This window comes from Amblyraja radiata, chromosome 9, assembly GCF_010909765.2.
Source record: "Amblyraja radiata isolate CabotCenter1 chromosome 9, sAmbRad1.1.pri, whole genome shotgun sequence".
Lineage (NCBI taxonomy): Eukaryota > Metazoa > Chordata > Chondrichthyes > Rajiformes > Rajidae > Amblyraja > Amblyraja radiata.
The window spans coordinates 10,001,000-10,022,303 of record NC_045964.1 but is presented as its reverse complement, the minus strand read 5'-3'; the positions used below and the strand labels follow the sequence as shown (position 1 = coordinate 10,022,303).

Genomic DNA, 21,304 nt, shown 5'->3' with positions numbered 1-21,304 from the left:
GCAATCATCCCTGCGCCCAACCTTGTGACAGAAGGATGGCCATTGCATGAAGCTGATCCTATAAATCCTTGGCATGGATTGGTACATTTGGAAATAAACCAGCAATGGTCAGCGCCTATGGGACACAATGAGTGAGAAGAACAGAAAAAGAGAAAATTATCTGAAACAAAATGGAACTGTGGAGTTACATTGGCTACCCTCCAGTCCACAGGAACTGATCCAGAGTCGAGAGAACGATGAACTGTGGGGTCCTCTGGTGGCAGGTAGCCTCAGTTTATCCCAGCTGATTGAATCAATTAACAACTTACTAGCAAATCCAGAGCGCTGTACAGTGTTAATTTCAAATAGAATTAGATGAATTAAGTATTTATTCCACTGAAATGCTAAATAAGAAGTAAACAAAGAATAGGTATTCCCAGCTGGAACTGTGTTAAGTGGTCCACCCCCTCAGCCAGCTGTAATTGTGTTAAATGAGTTGCTCACAATCAGAGAATGAAGGAACAGGGACGTAGTCCATTGATATTCTGTACAAGAATGAATGTGGGTTGAGAGTAAGTTCTTCATTGCCCTTCATAGCCCTTACTATGAGAATGAAGGAAACTGAGCTTTGCATATTGTGCCAGAGATCCTTGCATAAACTCTGCTCCTAGAACAGGTTTATTTGTTAATTCCTACTCTTTGCTTCCTGTCTCAAGTCAAGTCAAGTCAACTTTATTTCACATACACATACAAGATGTGCAGTGAAATGAAAGTCTTCCAACCAGTTCTCTATCCATGTCAGCACCCTACCCCCAATACCCTGTGCTCTAACTTTGCACACTAATCTCTTGTGTGTGAACTTGACAAAAGCTTTTTTAAAGTCCACATACACCACATCCACTGGCTCTCCCTTATCCATTCTACTTGCTACATCCTCAAAAAATTCCAAAAGATCAGTCAAGCATGATTTCTCCTTCATAAATCCATGCCGACTTTGGCCGATCCCGTCACTGCTTTCCAAATGCGCTTCTATAACATCTTTAGTAATCGCCTCCAGCATCTTCCCCACTACCGATGTAAGGCTAACTGGTCTATAATTCCCCATTTTCTCTCTCCCTCCTTTCTTAAAAAGTGAATCTGTGGAATTCTTCGCCACAGAAGGCAGTGGAGGCCGATTCACTGGATGTTTTCAAGAGAGAGTTGGAATCAAGGGATATGGGGAAAAAGCCAGAACGGGGTACTGATTTTGGATGATCAGCCATGATCATATTGAATGGTGGTGCTGGCACAAAGGGCCGAATAGAAACATAGAAAATAGGTGCAGGAGTAGGCCATTCGGCCCTTCGAGCCTGCACCGCCATTCAATACGATCATGACTGATCATCCAACTCAGTATCCCATCCCTGCCTCTCCATACCCCCTGATCCCTTTAGCCACAAGGGCCACATCTAACCCCCTCTTAAATATAGCCAATGAACTGGCCTCAACTACCTTCTCTGGCAGAGAATTCCACAGATTCACCACTCTGTGTAAAAAATGATTTTCTCATCTCGGTCCTAAAAGACTTCCCTCTTATCCTTAAACTGTGACCCCTAGTTCTGGACTTCCCCAACATCGGGAATAATCTTCCTGCATCTAGCCTGTCCAACCCCTTAAGAATTTTGTAACTTTCTATAAGATCCCCCCTCAATCTTCTAAATTCTAGCGTGTACAAGCCGAGTCTATCCAGTCTTTCTTCATATCAAAGTACTGCCATCCCAGGAATCAGTCTGGTGAACATTCTCTGTACTCACTCTATGGCAAGAATGTCTATCCTCAGATTAGGAGAGCAAAACTGTATGCAATACTCCAGGTGTGGTTTCACCAAGACCCTGTACAACTGCAGTAGAACCTCCCTGCTCTTATACTCAAATCCTTTTGCTGTGAATGCTAACATACCATTTGCTTTCTTCACTGCCTGCTGCAACTGCATGCCTACTTTCAATGACTGGTGTACCATGACACCCAGGTCTCGTTGCATCTCCCCTTTTCCTAATCGGCCACCATTCAGATAATAGTCTACTTTCCTGTTTTTGCCACCAAAGTGGATAACCTCACATTTATCCACATTATACTGCATGTGCCATGCATTTGCCCACTCACCCAACCTATCCAAGTCACCTTGCAGCCTCCTAGCATCCTCCTCACAGCTAACACTGCCCCCCAGCTTCGTGTCATCGCAAACTCCTACTCCTGCACCTGAATGGCCTACTCCTGCCCCTGTTTTCTATGTTTCCATGTTTTGCTCTCCAGTTCCTGTCTAATACTGCTGTAACTCCCCACCCCCAATTTTGCACATCCCTCCTTACCTTAAAAATTACAGAATAATGATCACTATTCCCAAATTGCTCCCCCACTGAAACTCCAATCACCTTGCTGAACTCATTTCCCAATATCCGTGGTGGAGGAGTGGCTGTGGGCTACACTGAGTGTGCTGAGCACCTGATGACCATTTGATAGCCCACCTCATTCCTTACTTCTCCTTCACCGTGGCTATTTGATCCAGACATTAATTGCTGCACACCCCGGCTCCTTGGCACCAGATTTACAGCACCTGTGGGTATTTAGTGAAGGGAATGAAAGTTTGGTGGAAGAACATGGCCTTACTTTTCTTGTGATTGACCTTGGACCCTGTGTCAGTTCAAACTAATTGAAAACAGATCTAACTTTGATCAACATCTTTGATCTAACATACCAAAGATGCTGATCAATGGAGACTGATTGTGGATATAAGCAGATCTCACCATTATCGATGCATAGTAGGGCTCTGAACTGAGTGTCCGCACTGCCTGGCATTATCATCCCTCTTATGTATGTGTCTTCCCCAATGGATTTGGCAAAAGTGTTTAATACAACACACAAAACAGGTCAGAGCAGAATGGGCACACTTGACCTTGAGGATAATCTTATAACCTACATTTGGCAGTGAGATGGGGACTTCAAGACAATGAACAAGGGTTGACAGTCAGCCAGCAGGAGGCAGCAGTGGTCAGACTGCTGTGAGTGTTTGCGACACAAAAAGGAAGTCTATCTGGACCGGATTGAATCGTCTGGTCTCGACCAGGTATATTGCCTGAGTAGTCCAATGCTGTGCCCACCAAATGCATTTACTTCCATATTTATCAGCATAGTGAACAAGAGGGGGAATGCTGTCTAGCTTCTCCAAACTAGCTCTGAAAGGATATAGTCAATTGTGGCAACCAATGCCACTAACCTTACATATCTGAGGAAAGATGTGCTGGTTCTGATGAGGGTCCAGAGAGGGTTTACAAGAATGATCCCAGGAATGAGGTTAACCTACGATGAGCGTTTGTCGGCACTGGGCCTGTACTCGCTGGAGTTTAGAAGAATGAGGGGGGACCTCATTGAAACAGTGAAAGGCTTGGATAGCGTGGATGTGGAGAGGATGTTTCCACTAGTGGGAGAGTCTAGGACTACAGGTCATAGCCTCAGAATTAAAGGTCATTCTTTTATGAAGGAGATGAGGAGAAATTTCTTTAGTCAGAGGGTGGTGAATCTATGGAATTCATTGCCACAGAAGGCTGTGGAGGCCAAGTCAGAGGACATTTTTAAGGCAGAGATAGATAGATTCTTGATTAGTACGGGTATCAGGTTATGGGGAAAAGGCAGCAGAATGAGGTTAGGAGGGAGAGATAGATCAGCCATGATTGAATGGCGGAATAGACTTGATGGGTCGGATGGCTTAATTCTACTCCTATTCCTTATGACCTTGTGACTTGAAATTTCTCTTTTTACTGAGTTAGGGAGGTATGCATAAAAACTTACAGCTAAACATTTTTTAAACAAGTACCAGCCAAGTTACTTATAATCAATATCAACAGTTGGGCAATTTATCAGTTAAATTTGGGTGTGGATAAAGTAAATATAATTTTGCAAACTACTGCCTACCTCTCTGTGATCTAACCACCTCATTTAAGTTTGTAGTTTCCTGTTTTTAATAAAACAAAAATAAACTAGTAATCTCTAATGAATGCAAATATACAAGAATAAATAAACACTATCTTGTCAAGATATTAAAAGTAGTTCCAAAGACAAACATATAATATAATTATTCTGTTCATAAACCTCTGTTCATGTTAATTTTTTTAGTTGCATTTATATTAACATTTAGCATCAAAAATCCCTGTATATTTTTACAACTGAAAAATCCTTAAAAGTTCGAGATATTTTGATGAACTATTTGATTCACTCAAAATGCTTTTAGAAAAAAAGTCTATCTGCTAATCTGCAAGTTATATTTTTTGATATTCAAAATAAACCTTTAATTAAAGTCAAAGTGTCTTAAGAAATCTATCACTGTTAATGCCAATAGCGAATAACCCTTTATTTAAACCATCTCTTATTGATAAGACATATAACCAATGGGAAAGTCTCGGAATTAGAAGGATCGGGGATATGTATGAAATGGGAAACTTACTATCATTCCAACAATTACAATTAAAATTTAAATTGAAAAACAACCAATATTTTAAATATCTTCAGATTTGCGATTTCGTGAAAAAATATATACAAGGATATCAAAAAGTAACTCCTGACTTATTGGAAGAGGCAATGAATATTGAAGCTGACTCACAAAAATTAATATCATATTTATATAATAGTATTCTAAATATAGACCTACCATCGACAGAGGTACTTAGAGAAGAGTGGGAACGGGAACTAATGATAAAAATTACGAAGGTTAAATGGGAAAAATACCTGATATATATTCACAAATGTTCAATTAATGTAAGACATAATTTAATTCAATTTAAAATTGTACATAGATTATATTACTCAAAAACAAGATTGAACAAATTTTATCCAAATATATCCGCCACTTGTGATAAATGTCTAGCCCAAAAGGCAACTATAACACACTCCTTAGTCTCCTGCATAAAACTTTATAGATTTTGGAATGATATTTTTGAAATATTTACAAAATTATTCAAGACAAGAATGGAACCTAATACTGAAATGATTATATTTGGCGTAATGGAAGATGGGAATAAATTGAACACATCTCAAAATCTATTCCTTAACTATGGTTTAATAATAGCAAAAAAATTAATTCTTAAATTTTGGAAAGGTACATCAATACCAACGCTTAAAATGTGGATTGCAAGTATGTTGGACACCGCTCATCTTGAGGAAATGCGATTCCTCCTAATGGATAAATCAGACCAATTCATAACGAGTTGGTCTCCATTCGTCGTTTTTTTGGAATCATATGGTGCAACACAATTGTAAAAAATAACTGTTTCAGGACTGGACGAGGGTTGGTCAAGACTATAAATAATGATCTCCTCTTTTTTTTTTTTTCTTTTCTTCTCTCTATTCTCTCTCTCAACTTTTTTCATTTACTCGTTTTCTTTTTTCACACACTATATATTTCACATCTTTCTATCCTTTACTATCTAACTTCTTAAAATAAAAAAAATAAAAAAATAAAAAAAAAAAATAAAAAATTAAAGTCAAAGTGTCAAAGTTACATATTTCATAGTAACATCGCATTTACTGGTTACAACTAATAAACATTTTTTGTACTGTAATACAATATAGTCCCTCAATTGCCTGGTCCTCATCCTTTTACTTCCTGGTTACAATTATGGTTGTGTTCCTGAGAACTGCTCTTAACCCGAACAGTTTGCAATTCGGAAATGCGAGAGTGATCGGAGTTCCCTCCCGGCAGAAGATGCCTGAAGCAAGTTCAAGTTCAAGTGAGTTTATTGTCATGTGTCCCTGTATAGGACAATGAAATTCTTGCTTTGCTTAAGCACACAGAAAATAGTAGGCATTTACTACAAAAGCAGCAGCAGCAGCTGGCAAATCCACCCCGCTGGTCTCCCAAACACCCTCTCGTGTGTATGAGTTGCACATAAGTTGGGCATTCGTAACCTGGGGAGCATCTGTAATTCATGACAGAACAATCTTTCAGGTGCTTTGTGACCATATTTTGACAGTGAATCACTTATAATGTCGGTGTTATACCGGTCACACCAGGTAGACCGGTTACTTTTTCACTGTGTTATATAATAGGAAGATGCAGTTTTAAATCCAAATGAGGTCATCAGTTAAAATTGTAAGAAACAGACAGGCTTCCAAACAGAGACTGCATCTCTCTCAATAATGGTCGGTTGAGGTGGAACATTGCAACCTTCACGTGTTTCGACGAATGCAATCAACCCGGCGTGCACAATCAAATAAGATCAAATAGAACAAGTTGTCCTTCAACTTTAGGCTGTGCACGCCATACGCAAGAAGAAGATGGTCGGTTTACAGCATCAACTGAGATGCCAATGAAGAAGTGAATTAAGAGTACTGTTGGAGTAGGCACTATGCTGTCAGCCCCACTGGTCAGGCACGTTCCAATGTACAAAAAATAGGGGGTAATGTTTCCACACAGACAACAAACTGAATAGGTTCATTGTAAATACACAGATCCACAGAATTATCTTTCAAGCCACTGTGATAATGGTTTTACCTTCTCTGCATTCTGCATATCTATTACATCGTAGGAACCGTCTTCATTAACTTTGTACGTTGCAGGTTGAAAGTGTTCTGCAGAAGAAACAATAGAGTTTAGCTGGTGTGACCAGCCCGAATTTGGGTTACATTTTGTTCGATGTTTCAGTGGTCCCCATGCACCAGGATACAGTATGGTGCTGGGGAAAGGTGGGCTTCATTCATATCTCTTATTTATTTGGATTTCAGCTCTATTATGATAAGAGCATGCTAGAGAAGGGTGCAGTGCCAATAAAGTGGGAAAGGCGATTGGAGTCAATACCTGTGCATGTTGTACTGACAGTCAGCTAAATAACTTCCTCGTGAATGGGAGCAGGCTCTGCCATGCTCCTGTGAGCCAGATCCAATGGTGGCTTCTGATGCTCACTGTGTGGAGTTTACACGTTCTCTCCATTTCCTCCAGCTTACTTCCAAAAATGTGCAAGTTGGTGGGCCAATTTGCTACTATAAATTGCCCCCCCCCCCCCCCCAGGCGGAGCTGAGCGGTATAATTTGGGGGAGTTAACTGGAAAGTGGGGAAAATAAAATGGGATTTCATATCAGGGCAGCACAGTGGTGCAGCAGTAGGGCTGCTGCCTTACAGCGCCAGAGACCCGGGTTCGATACCGACTACGGGTGCTGAATGTCCAGAGTTTGTACATTCTCCCCGTGACCGCGTGGGTTTTCTCCAGGTGCTCCGGTTTCTTCCCACACTTCAAAGACTTACAGTGTAGATTAATTGGCTTAGGTAAAAATTGTGAGTTCTCCCTAGTGTGTTGGATAGTGGTGGTGTATGGGATGACCATTGGTCGGTGCCGACTCAGTGGGCCGAGGGGCCTGTTTCCATGCTGTATCTCTAAAAAATAATGAGCGCTTAAGGCTCTTCTTGGATTCGACAGACCACATGAGCCTATTTCTGGATTGCTATAAGAAAACAATGCTTGATTTAAATGCCTTTAATGTGGACTGCAACACTCAGGCTCTGCACAGAGGTGAAAAGAAACACCAAGAATAAGGTTGGAATCTATAATCAAACAATTGCTCAAAGTGACAACCTGAATGAATCGAGGAGGAAAAGAGGAATCGAGGCAGAGGGATTTGAAGTGGAGGTCAGAATAAAGGCTTGGATCCCTGAAAACATATGCCAGTTGATGAAGAGAAGGTAACTAAAGAGGGTGGGCATGAGGAAGACTGAGCTCTCGGAGATTTATAGGGCAAGAGAAAGTTACAAAGATCAAATGGAAAGCCATGAGAATACGGAGCTGCGGAGTATGTGTGGGTTCAAGGAGGGGTGGAAATGGACAATATAACAGCAATGGGTGTGAGGTATATCTCCTTCAGTCTTTGTGAGGTGGAAGATACAGAATTGGAATCTTGGCTTGATTTTAAAAGAATATTTTAACCAATATTCAATTTAGATCAACTTTAGGTGGTACAGGATCAATATGTCATTAATACCACCAGTTGAGGTTTGTAGAAGAGCCCAATATTGTTCTTGTCAGTCCTTACACTATCTAATCGTAAACTGCTGTAGCTCATTCACAATTGAAAATGGGGGATGCAGTCTGACCACACGGAGCCAGTAGTGGGGTGGAAAGCCAGGTGCTGAACTTTAGGAGTTGTCAGCCAGGTGCAGCATGTAGGTACAGGAGAGGTAGAGTCAAGGATAGATTCCCGGATTGCCGAGGAGGCAGGAACACGGGCTGTTGCAGGCAATGTAAGATTGGATAGGTAAGAGTGGAACCAACCAAACGTTAAAATATTAAGGCTGGATTCCATTCAGGCAAATATCAAAGGGGAAGTTTCTGAGAAGTGTAATGTAGTTGATTATAAAATCTGCAGAAATCTTGAAAATAATAATTTTGTGACCTAGATTAGGGACATTTTAGTGCAGTGGCAGAAAGCTGACCGAAAGGCTCAATTGCAGTCACTGAAAGGCCGGGCAGTGAAGAGGGAAGCAATAATCTCTACAACATTGAACGGGAAATGCAAGTTGAAAATTGGGTCATTATTTTCAAACAATGATGGGTCATAGGTGTTTTTAGTTTGAGGAGAGGGACTGATGGCACGAGGATTGAAAGGAAGTTTGAGGGACAACGGTCATGCAGGGAAAACTATTTACCATACGGGAGGGGGACAAGAAGTGGGTGTTCAGCAGTTTACTAGAATTCTGCAGTAAGTGTGACATTTATACCAGGGTTGATCTCCTGCAACAAACCAAGGTTATTCCACAGCTATTTTTATGTTCCCAACCAATCATCACCATGAACGCTGGGAATGGGAGCACAAATCCATTCAGAAATACTAACATTTTCTATCCAGAAATGCCCACAAATAGGCGACTTGAAACTAACAATAGTCAGTGGATGAATGGTACGAGGAATGTGCAGGAAGGAACTGCAGATGCCGGTTTAAACTGAAGAAAGACACAAAATGCTGGAGTAACTCAGCGGGACAGGCAGCGTCTCTGGAGAGAAGGAATGGGTGACGTTTCGGGTCGAGACCCTTCTTCAGTCTGAAGAAGGGTCGCGACCCGAAACGTCACCCATTCCTTCTCTCCAGAGATGCTGCCTGTCCCGATGGTACTAGGAATGCCTGACATACCATATGGGATAAAGGGTCTGTCAGTGGGCGGAAGGAGGATAAAGTGCTTCTCTCCAGAAATCACACAGTACAGGTTCTCGTAGTGATCTTTATGCACTGAAACAAAATTATGAGTAGTGGTCAGTACAACAATACCACAAAGTGAAAGGAAATCCAGAGCAAGCAAATCCATGGATTCCACCTCGAGCTCATTCTCTCATCACTCCCCAGAATTCCCCGCAGCAAACAGACAAACACTGGTTTTCCGGAACCACTCACTTCCTAATACTCAATATTGATTTATAGAAATATCTATCTGGATTAACATTCTTCATATAATATGAACATCCTACATGTATATGCAACTCTCCATGTAGATATTTCTAACTGAACATCTCTCCTCACCCTATTATAATGAAAAACTGTGTAATACATAGTGGGTACTCCATATATAAACACATATACAGTGAACCCTCGTTATAACGGTCCACGGTTGGGGGGGATGGTGCCTGTGATTGCCGATTGTCGACCATAACCGTGTAAGAGATGACAACACTGAGTGATAGAGTATCATTATGTGAGTAGTAGAAACAAAGAACTACAGATGCTGGTTAATACTCAGGACATAAAGTAGTAGCTCAGCAGGTCAGGCAGCATTTCTAGAGAACATGGATAGGTACTGTTTCGAGGCGAGACCCTTCGTCAGACTTCTAGTCTGGAACTGGGCTTGTAATCCAGGTGATTTGACGGCTCTGGCCTGCTGGCGGCCGGAGGAGAGCCAAGGATCAGTGGAGGTAATGGTTGCGGCCGCGGGCAGCTGGAGTGCAGGTAAGGGTTGGTGGTGGCGGCGGTCTGGAAGCGGCTGAAGAAGCTGTATGGATTGGCAGGAGGCAACTGGGGAGGCGGTGCGGGGCCGGCATCAGCAGTCTGGGCTGGTGGTGAAGGCCGGCAAGTCTGGCCTGCAAGTGGCTGGGGGGTTGGTGTGGAAGCCCGGCCTAGCGGTGAAGGCTGGTATGTCTGGTCTGGTAGTGGCCAAGGAAGTGGTGCGGGTCGGAGAGGTGTCGGCAGCCTTGCCTGGTGGTGAAGGTCGGTGTGTTCGGTCTGGAAGCAGCCTGGGTGGCGGGGAGCGTTGGTGGCAGCATCGGTGGTCCCCATCCCAGAGAGGTGGTAAAGTTGGCGCAGCATCTCCTGTGCCACTGTGGGTCTCGGCCTTGTGGTGGTTGGGTGTGAGCACAATCCAGTGGTGGATCTCTACCCAAAACGTCACCTGGCCATGCTCTCCAGAAATATCGTCTAGCCTGCCGAGTAGCTCCTGCGATTGCTTGTCAATATCAGTGCCTTGTCAATTTCAAAGGTCTCGGCAGTGTAACTAACAGGCTGTGTTGTTAAAGAGACAGGGGTGTCTGATTACTGTGCGGCTGCTCCGTCCACTATAACTGAAATCCATTATAGAGGTCCGTAATTACGAGGGTAGACTGGAGTAATATTCTGATAATCCGGCACCCTCAGGACTTTGGTGGTGCCAGACTTGCATGTTTTTCTGTATTATTAGATGTTACCAATATTAATATCTGGAAACACTTAAGATTTCACTTTTATTTTACATGCTACACAAGGTAGAGAATGGGTGGAGAGAAGCTGTTGTGGTCTCTCTCTCACTGTAACCTGGTGCCCAGAACATAGTGTTTTTGAATGTATGCCAAATGAAGATAATTAACTCTCTTGGTCAGTTCGTAATCCCTCCCCATGCACTACAAGTTACTGATTACTTCTTTAATTCATCTCTCTCACACTACCACGCTTCCAGCACCATGCTCCAGACTGTGAGCCTAACGTTAATTTGGTTCTCTCACGCTCTCAATCAGCACCCGCCCCCCCGAAACACAACCACATTACACCAGCCCCACCCATCATGACATTGTGAGGAATGTCTCTCCACTGGTTTATGCCCAAAGAAGAGTATGCCGCACCTTTGTGATTCATGACACCACTGCTGCGTGAGTCCGTCTGCCACTAACACTGGTCAGAGAAATAACACCTGCGATTCTCCACTCAGGTAGGAACAGGTCAGGTTTCAAGATAGCGACTTAGTAGAACCCATAAACTGAGTTCTGATTTTTTCCCCAAAATCTATTTCTACTATCTCCATTGAAGAAAAATTCACAAACCGATGCGACCAACGGCATAGCAGGTGGCACAACTCCAATCCACAGGCAAAGGCAGTCCTCCATTAGCCTGGCTAGGAGGTCAAGGCAGAGAAGAATGAGGCACTGGGTCATGTTTGCCCTGATCCAAGGGCCCTTGCTCCCAGGGCTCAGGCGGAAAGAGAGAGGAATTGGAGTAGGGCTCTTCAGCTACACAACCTGGTTATGCCATTCAGTTTACCTATGATCAAAATTAGTATATTTGGACTCACATCCTGTTCTTGCAGTCTTTTTCCTCACAGCCTTGTGGAGTTTATGTTCCTGTGTGTTGACTGAGTTTATGTGTTGTGATGCTGCTGCAAGCGAGATTTTTATTGTAGCTGTACTTCACTGGGCTTTGATGTACATGACAATAAACTCAACTTGGTTTTGGCATGAATCTCTGAATACTTTTGTTTAATAACATTTCAGATTTATAATTAGCAAGCAGCCCAGCCACAATTGCTATTGTCCCCGGAGGTGAAGACCAGTAAATATGAATAGTTTATCAACAACGCACTTTTGTTGCCCAGTCAAGCCTCTCCATACATTACTTCCCAAGTACAACGGTCCACTGCCTTTTATAGATCAACTCGGTTAGTGTGTCCTTCTCACTCCCCTCTGACCCTTCTGTCCTCAGCCTCTGGTTCTGTTACATAAAGCTTAATATAAATCACAGAATTACATTTTATCCTCCAACTAGATCCATCGCAGCTTTCTACAGTTTCACAATTTTAGAAAATCAACAGATCGGGCATTTCTAGTTCCCCATTTCCAACGTTCCCTCTCTTGCCCTCTGACTTGATTCACCTCTATCACCCATTTTGCCAGTCAGTGTTGAACATTCTCAACCTTATCACAGAACGTCCCCTTTCGTTCTCCCCCCCCCCCCCCCTCCACCCATGCTCTATACGGTAAAGGTACCGGTGAAAGACCATTCATCCCACACATTAATTCCGGTTTCGTTCCACAAATGCTGCCTGACATGAAGTATTTACTGAATATTCTGCTTTATCTCATATTTCTAGCATATTTTACTTTGAGAAAGTTGTCCTCTGGTTACTTACAGGAGGTGACTGCAGCTGATTCTCCCAGCCAGAAATTTACTGCATCAGGGTCCTTCCCTAAAAATATAATAAAAAAACACATGAATCCTTCAATACAAGGAGCAGAACCCAGTGCAATAATCCAGTGTGTGTGCTGGACAGTGAGATTTCAGCCCAGTGGATAAGGTGCATGGTAGAACATAGCTCTCCGCAATGCCATCTCTATTTTGATCGGATCCTTTGAATGGGTGGCCTAAACAACTGACCCAATTGAAGAGAGTTGATCTACAACTGTAAAATTGGTCCTGAACTACCAAAAAGACCCATGAGTTTGTGTGTGTGGAGAATCCGCTAACTTTGATGGGTCTGGAGGAATTAGTGCAAGCTCCTGGACTCAACTACCCTTATAATCCAGTAATAGAGGCTGATAAAGCACAGTAAACAGCAAGCTGTCTTTGGGTTTCTCATCAGCAGGCTGTGTGTGCCTGTGCCTGTGCGTGAGAGAGGGAGCCAGAGAGAGACTGAGAGAGAGAGCATTTTTTGCTACAATACAACAATTGCACCTCTGAGAAACGTGTTATTATAGAAGATGGTGTCATTAAAACATTTGTATCATTGGGAGGGAAAGGGGTTAGGAGGTAGAGGCTTTCAGTCTCCCAATTATAAAGTTATTTTTCATGCAGGATTTTCAAAAGTAAAGAGCAGAAATGAACTTTTCAGCAGCAAATTTTAATTTTAATACTGCAACCTAAATATACTAAAGGCTGTTTGTTACATTGTTTAAGAGTGTATCCTTGCACAAATGTCAATAGAAGCAATTGTTTATCAATTTCATTGAGCATCCATGGTTAAAGTAGCTGCTGTGGAGACAACAGTTTAATAATTGCAGGGAAGTTACATGGAAACAGCTTTTCCCCATATAAAGTGGTTTGTTTCCAGGACATGACAGCTTTTTTTCTGCCTGTCATTTTCCAAAGTGCCTTTTAAGATGTTCTGTAGTATATGATTGAAACTGCATTCCAACCAATTCAGCCCGAGTAACTTATCCCATTTTTGCGTCCACTGTCTACACACTCGGGGCAATTTTACAGAACCAATTAACCTACGTACTCACACGTATTTTGGATGTGGGAGGAAACCGGAACACCCAGAGGAAACCCACGTCACAGCAAGAACTTGCAAACTCCGTACAGACTGCACCCAAGGTCAGGATCGAACCCAGGTCTCTCACACTGTGAGGCAGCAGCTCTACCACCGGCGCCATTGTACCTTCCATGTTATGGAAGCAAGCGTTACAGCTGAACTACTCGCACCTCGTTTCAGTACTAAACCCTCTTGCAATAGTCACCATCTTCATGACAGATCCTCACTCCCATGAGAGTGATGATCAGATGCAGGGAGTGAGGAGAAATTGTTTTTTATGACTAATGATGTGAGTGTTAATGTTCCAGTGTCTAAGATATGGGTGCAATATAAGCCGTGTCATGCCTAGAGCCTCCGTCATCCATGGGATGTGTGCGTCTACGTCCTTCAGGAGCTGAGGGAATTCCTCCGTTAGATTGGAGCATTGCTTCTGCACGTAGAACACGCCGCTCGCTGCCCGCTTCCTCTCGACGATGTCCAGGAACTCCCCGAACCGCATCTTCCGTTCCTCAGGCATCATGAACCGTCCCTGGTGCACGGCATCAGCATAACCATTGGGGGTCACTGCCACACTCACGCTCTGCTCTCCGACCTCTTGTCTGCAAGTTTAAACACTTCAACGTTAGTACTGGAGCAACTGGTAAAACCTCCCAAAGAGTTTCACAGGAGGGTAAAGTGCCAACTTCTGATACTGAGCTAGGTCAAGACGGGGGGTTTGAAAGAGCATTGATAGAATAGTCAAGAGGTCAACAGAGGAAATTGCAGAGGCCAGTGCTAAACTACACCCACCTATCGTTCAACAAAGAAAATCAGTCACAGATTCAAAATCAGATATCTCTGAAATCTGTGGGACTTAAAATAACAAGTAGCTAAATCGCAGAAGGATTTCACAACAATGAAGAGAAATTTAAAGAGAACTATTAGCAATGTTACAAAATTTTGAGATTTAAAAAATCAAGTCTGTAATTTATCCCATCAGATAAAGCATAAAAAGAAGTTTAATTTGACACCTAATTCACTTTCATATCTCAAGCATTTAAAATGTTATGGACATAACAAAAAAGCTGTGATCGTGAACAGTCAAAAGCCCATAACCTTCTTAAAAATTAAGAGAACTGAATGAAATTTTCAGTTATCGTAGATTGAACCATTCTGAAACAAATATAAAATAATCTTACTTGGATGACCTGAAATTAAAGCATATAATTAGTTAGTTACCCAAGTGTAGCTAATTTCAAACTTCAATTACTAGATCTAAACATCTATCCATTTCTTAATAAATGATTAACATTTTTAAATAGCCTAAGTGTCCAAATAATATTCATAAATAATTCACAATAAAACATGATTTTAAAATCTCATTTACATTAATTTATAGGCCAAATGGAAGGAATTTAGTGTTCAATTGCTGTAAATTAAAGTCCATTTAAAATCAGCTTTCTAGTGGGATCCTGTGAACGCGCTGGTTTGGAACGTTCACATTGCGGTAGATTTGTGCCCTCAAATGCCCAGAAAAATACTGCGGGATATAATGGGCCCAAAATGAGCTACTCGCAATATTAAACTTTGTATAAAGGGATCTTAAGAAGCCATTTTTAATGTAAAAATAAGCAGCATACCTTCAATTATTTGCTCTATGAGACCCTGACAGCTGCCGGTGGTCGCGGGTTTAGAGATTGATTTTTAGACTACTATAACTATTATACGAGGCCTTTAAAACTAATAATAGCTTTTGCGACGGGGTCTTCCAGCGATTTTTTGTTAATAATTAACTAGGCTGAACATCTTCGATTTGAACAGCCTAGAGAAAATCGCGTTTTAAACCCGCCCCCTCTAAACGGCGCCAAAATCGCGCACACCCGCAGCGACAGATTTTCAGCGACGCTTCAGGTAGGCTTTGCAACATACCTAGAACTATTTTTCCCCGAGTCAAGTCAGAGAAGAAGTCGAACAATCCTTGATCCCAGCAATTTTGATTCCCCCAAAGCACATCCGGAGAAACAAAATAGTCTCTTGTCTATCAAAAAAATTACTGGAATAAAAATAATGAACTTTAAATGAAAAATTGGGTATTTCCATTCTAGGACATCCGGGATGTCCTCTTTCTTTAGTAAGAGGGGGTTCCCCTTGCTGTCATAGATGGATCCCTCACCAGTGTCTCCTCTGTGTCCCGTTACGTTGCTCCTCTTCCTGCCAGAAGGAACAAGGCTAGAGTTCATGTTCATAAGGAGCAGAATTAGGCCATTCCGCCCATCAAGTTTACTCCACCATTCAATCATGGCTGAACTATCTTTCCCTCTCAACCCCATTTTCTTGCCTTCTCCCCATAACCTCTGACACTCATACTAATCAAGACTCTATCCTTCTCTGCCTTAAAAATATCAATTGACTTGGCCTCCACAGCCTTCTGTGGCAAAGAATTCCACAGATTCACCACCCACGGACTAAAGAAATTCCTCCTCATCTCTTTCCTAAAGGAAGTCCTTTAATTCTGAGGCTATGATATCTGGCCCTAGACTCTCCCACTAGTGGAAACATCCTCTCCACATCCACTCTATCCAGGCCTTTCACTATTTGATAAGTTTCAAATTCATCCTTCTAAACTCCAGCAAATAGAAACCCAATGCCATCAAAATCTCATCATAGGTTAACCCACTTATTCCTGGGATCATTCTTGTAAACCTCCTCTGGACCCTCTCCAACGCCAGCACATCCTTCCTCAGATTTGAGGTCCAAAATTGCTCACAATATTCCAAATTGTAGTCCTCACCTATCCCCCCACCAGTGTCTGCATTCAACACATCATTCTCCAACATTTCCATCACCTCCCAATGAGATCCCCCCCACCAGTCACATCTTCCCATCTCTGCCCCGTTCTGCTTCCCCAGAGACCGCTCCCCATGCAACTCCTTGGCTGACTCATCCCTTCCCACCCCAACCATCCGTTCCCCAGGTACTTTCCCCTGCAACTGCAGGAGATGTAACACCGGTCCCTATACCTCCTCCTTCACCTCCATCTAGGGACTCCAGCAGTCCTTCCAGGTGAACCAGAGGCTCACGTGCACCTTCTCTAACTTCATCTACTACATGCGGTGTTCCCAACGTGGGCTCCTGTACATCAGGGAGGCCAACATAGACGTGACGACTGTTTCGCTGAACCCTTGCACTCAGTCCGCCAAGGCCTACCAAAACTCCCAATCGTTAACCATTTTAACTCCCCTTCCGAATCCCATTCTGACTTTTCTGCTTTGGGCCTCCAATGCCAGAGTGAGGCCACACGCAAACTTTAGGAAAAGCACCTTATATTCCGCTTGGCTAGCTTACAACTTAATAGTATTAAAATTGAATTATCTACTACAAGTATAAGGTGCAACAGAATTCTGAAAATAAATGGTTTCAGGACCTGGTGAGGTGTGAGTAAAAATACGAAGTTGGTATATCCTTTTTATGTCTTTATTTTACTTTTAATATATCTTCTGTTTTCTTTTTTTCTTTTTCTTTTTCTATGGCTTGCTTCTTAACTCTTTTTCGAATTTTTCGTTTCTAAGGGTCTCTTTTGATCACTCTTTCACACACTTACTATCCTATTTAACTCTCTTTACTTTTCTTCTTTTTAAAGTTTAAAATATGAAGTGGTACAGGAAATGTATTATGTTATTTTTGGCTTATATTATTGTAATGTACACTACTTCTAATAAATAAAATTATTATTTATTTTATTTTTTTTAATTGAATTCTCCAATTTTAGGTAACTTCTAACAATCCCCTCCTCCTCCTCCCCTTTCTTCCCCACATTCCCTTTCTGTCTCTGGCCCTCTCCTGTGACCCAACTGGTTTCTGGTTTACATCCATTTCTCCCTTTCTGCTACATTCCTTCCTCTGGCTTCACAATTCGCAACTCTTCAATCCTTTTGTCTCACTCCTTCTGTTTTTTCATCTCTGGCCTTGGTCGAACCATCTGCCTATCGAACCCCCCTCCCTGCCTATGTTCACCCATTACCTGCCCTGCTTTATCCCGCCCCTCTCCTCCCTTCCAACTTTCTTTCCCTCCACTTACAATCAGTCTGAAGAAAGGACCGAACCCAAAACATCACCTATCCATGTTCTCCAGTGACGCTGCCTGACCCAGAGTTACTCCAGAACTGCGGCTCCTTGTTTCTAGCCATTGGGTACCCTACAGAGATAGGGTGGGATAATGCACAACACTATGGCTCTAAACAATGTTAGCACCATACCTGAGGTAGGGGAATGTCCACTTGGAGATAGCTGGCCAGTGACTGATGGCGTTTCGCACTATGAAGGGTTTGTTGGGACACAACCAGCTTCGCTGGAATTCAAGTGGCGTGGGAGGCTTCTCCAAGTACGGCACCGTATCGTTCAAATACAGATCTGGAAACAAAGTAGAAACATTGCTAAACAAGAAACTAATTAAAGAGCAGCACGGTGTGGCAGCGGTAAGAGTTTTTGCCTTACAGCGCAGACGGAGCCTGAGACCTGGGATTTGATCGTGACCACGGGTGTTGTCTGTATGGAGTTTGTATTTTTTCCCTGTGGCCGCGTGGGTTTTCTTCAGGATCTTCGGTTTCCTCCTACACTCCAAGTATGTACAGGTTTGAAGGTTAATCGGCTTGATATAAAAATGACAAATTGTCCCTAGTGTGTGTAGGATAGTGTTAATGTACGGGGATCGCTGGCCGGCATGGACCCAGTGGGTCGAAGTGTCTGTTTCCGCGCTGTATTTCTAAACTAAACTAAACTGATAGACAAATTAACACGATAAGCATAGCATACAGGAATATTGGAGAAAATCTATTACAGGAGCCTACTTTGAAGGTGATATTACAGAAGAGTCAAACTGATGAGCTTGAATTGTCTAGTCTGAGTGGGAAACTTCAAAAGCTATTCAAACTTTCCCCCATAAGGAGAAACTCTGTGACAACCTAGAAACCTTCTGCCTCAGGCTCCAAGGGTCACTGTCAGCTTCCCTGAGGAAAACAGTGCAACCACTGCAGAAACCCACCTCTGCTAGATTTATGGCACGTAAATTGATCATTGTGCCAAATTCTCAATAGCCTCTCTATCTCTTCTATTCATACAATTCAAGCTTGCCCCTAATTGCAGCTATACTATTCCCCAAATACTGCAATGCAAGGTTTCATGTTTGCACTGTCAAATGAGTTTCTATTGTAGACTGCAAAACAGTAATTTTGATGCACAATAAGAAAAAATATGAATTAAGCATGCATTCATCCTTCCATGTTAAGATTCCTTTTTTGAAAGTTAATGTTCACAGTCTGAAGAAGGGTTTCGGCCCGAAACGTTGCCTATTTCCTTCGCTCCATAGATGCTGCCACACCCGCTGAGTTTCTCCAGCACCTTTGTCTACCTTTAATGTTCACAGTGATTATCAAGTCAAGATCAGACATAATATTCTATCCTAATATACAGAGTAGCTGATGTTGTAGCTCTCAATGAAGGACAGCCCAGGGCATCTACCGCAGCTATCTGCAACACCAATGGAAAACCAAAATGGCTGCATCCTTGTCAGCTGAAAACATAGCAGGAGCAGGCACTTTCCCACTGTGAGAGCAGGGAGATGCGACTTCTCGCGCCTGCTCTGTCATCCAACAAGATCACGGCTAATCATTCTACCACCCTTTTTCTTGCCCTATCCCCAAATTCCTCAGTTGTCCTGGGCTCAAATTTATAGATGCTTTGATATAAATAAAATAATTCAGCCTCCACAGCCCTTTGGGATAGGGAAGTGCAAGAATTCACCCCTCTCCCTCACCTTCAACAGCCCAATACTGCTGACTACTGCTTCTACACTCACCAGCCTGGGGAAACTCCCACTCTGTCTGAAGAAGGGTCTCGACTCGAACCGTCACCTATTCCCTTTCTCCATAGATGCTGTCTGACCCGCTGAGTTACTCCAGCTTTTTGTGTCTATCTTCGGTTTGAACCAGCATCTGCAGTTCCTTCCTACACAAAACTCCCACCTTGCAGGTTCTCTCCTTTATCTCTTAACAAACTATACACCTGCATTTATACTGCACATTTTGCACTGATAACACATACTCTTATCTATACCCTATTTATTCTTATTTAAAATAGCTTATGCCAAAATAGTGAGTGAACCTTAAATATTTATTGAAATGTTTAATCACAACAGTTTCTGGACATCAATGATTGTTCTTCATTCCCTTTAAAAGACAGTGCAACTTCCTAGGGCTGTGAATGCAAGCCTTGTTTCAGTGAAGTTCAGGACTACCAGTTTGCTTGTGTTAACCAAGGGCATCCCTGATATTTTTCATGCATATAAATTTAGAATATATGTGTGTGTCTGTTAGAACCTAAGCACTTCTCAATCATTCAAAAGAATGCCTTTGGAGGTTTGGGGTTTAATCTATAATTTCAATATCTTTAAGCACTGTCCTCTTTGTGTGTCATCAGTGGGCCAGCACGTCTCGTGGGGCAAATCCAGATTCCGGACTCGGAGAAAGCGGACCGTGAATGACAATTCAGCTCCTCCCATGAGGAACCCCTACAAGCATAACCCTGAACCCAATCTCATTTAATTGGCACGGCGTAATGGCAGCATCTGTCTGGGGAAGACATGGCGATACTTGTACACATCTTAACAGAGTTGGAACAACCACGGCGGGACAAGGTGCTGATGCAGTCGGGATGGATCAGTCCTGATATTAGACCAGTATAGCACAGCGATAGGCTCTTTGGCCCACAGTAAAGAGGAAGATTAGACTTTATTGCATTCCATCACAGAGAGGAATGTGGGGAATCCACTGCGGTGGATGTTTATGTTAACCTTTATGTAGTTGTGCGCCTTGTTGCTTTATTTTTAGTATGGCTGTATGGTAATTCGAATTCCACTGTACCATAATTGGTACATGTGACAATAAACTGACCTTGAAACCTTGAATTAAAACATATTGCATCAAAAACTGTGCACGTGTTATTCTAATGGTGAAAACTGCAGGACTCTGAGGAATTGAATACAGAAATACTTCTGTTATTTCTGCATCACTCTTGAGTAAGGAATACTACTTGAGTGAGGACGTATTCTGTGGAATACATTTTCATCAGTATCTTGAGTAAGGAAGGAGTTCCGAGAAGGCTAACTAGACAGACACCTGGAGTGGGCACGTTGCCACATGAGAAAAAAAATTGTATCTCCTGTAGTTACATGAGAAAGTGCCATGAGAATTGCAGTGGTTGGTCAAGGTGGGAATGCAGAGAAGAGTTGCAAACAGAAGGATCTCCATTAAATCCTAAAAGTGGAGGGCAGGGGAGAGCCGTCTCATGGTGCAATCTCATTGAGAACTAATCAGTAACATGAAGACTGTTGGGGTAGAAAGTGAGGATCCGTGCTCTTTCTAGGGGGAGCGGGAGCAAGGAGAAGTTGAGATGCTATGTCAAGAATGGAAGAGGAGAAGCCATGGTCTAACCATCAGGAAGACATTAATAAGTGATAGGAGCAGAATTCGGCTATTCGTCCCATCAAGTCTACTTCAATCATGGCTGATCTATCTCTCCCTCCTACCCCAATTCTCCTGCCTCCTCCACATAACCCTTTACACCCATACTAATCAAGAATCTATCCCTGCTTCAAAAATATCCATTGACGTGGCCTCCACAGCCTTCTGTGGCAAAGAATCCCACAGATTCACCACTCTCTGACTAAAGAAATTCCTCATCATCTCCTTTCTAAAGGAACATCCTTTAATTCTGAGGCTATGACCTCTAGTCCAAGACTCTCCCACTAGTGGAAACATCCTCTCCACATCCACTCTATCCAAGCCTTCACTA

The 21,304-nt window shown here is 42.6% G+C and overlaps 1 protein-coding gene across 1 annotated transcript in view; it reads right to left on the bottom strand.

The window, feature by feature from the left end:
* Positions 1-21,304, bottom strand: part of jmjd7 (jumonji domain containing 7) — a 32,476-nt gene that overhangs the window by 6,797 nt on the left and 4,375 nt on the right. The window contains exons 2-6 of the mRNA XM_033026650.1: positions 17,713-17,866; positions 13,823-14,076; positions 12,356-12,412; positions 9,127-9,222; positions 6,503-6,579 (exon numbers count right to left, since the gene is read on the bottom strand). Coding sequence (XP_032882541.1) covers positions 6,503-6,579; positions 9,127-9,222; positions 12,356-12,412; positions 13,823-14,076; positions 17,713-17,866 — 638 coding nt within the window. The remainder of the gene's footprint in view (positions 1-6,502; positions 6,580-9,126; positions 9,223-12,355; positions 12,413-13,822; positions 14,077-17,712; positions 17,867-21,304) is intronic.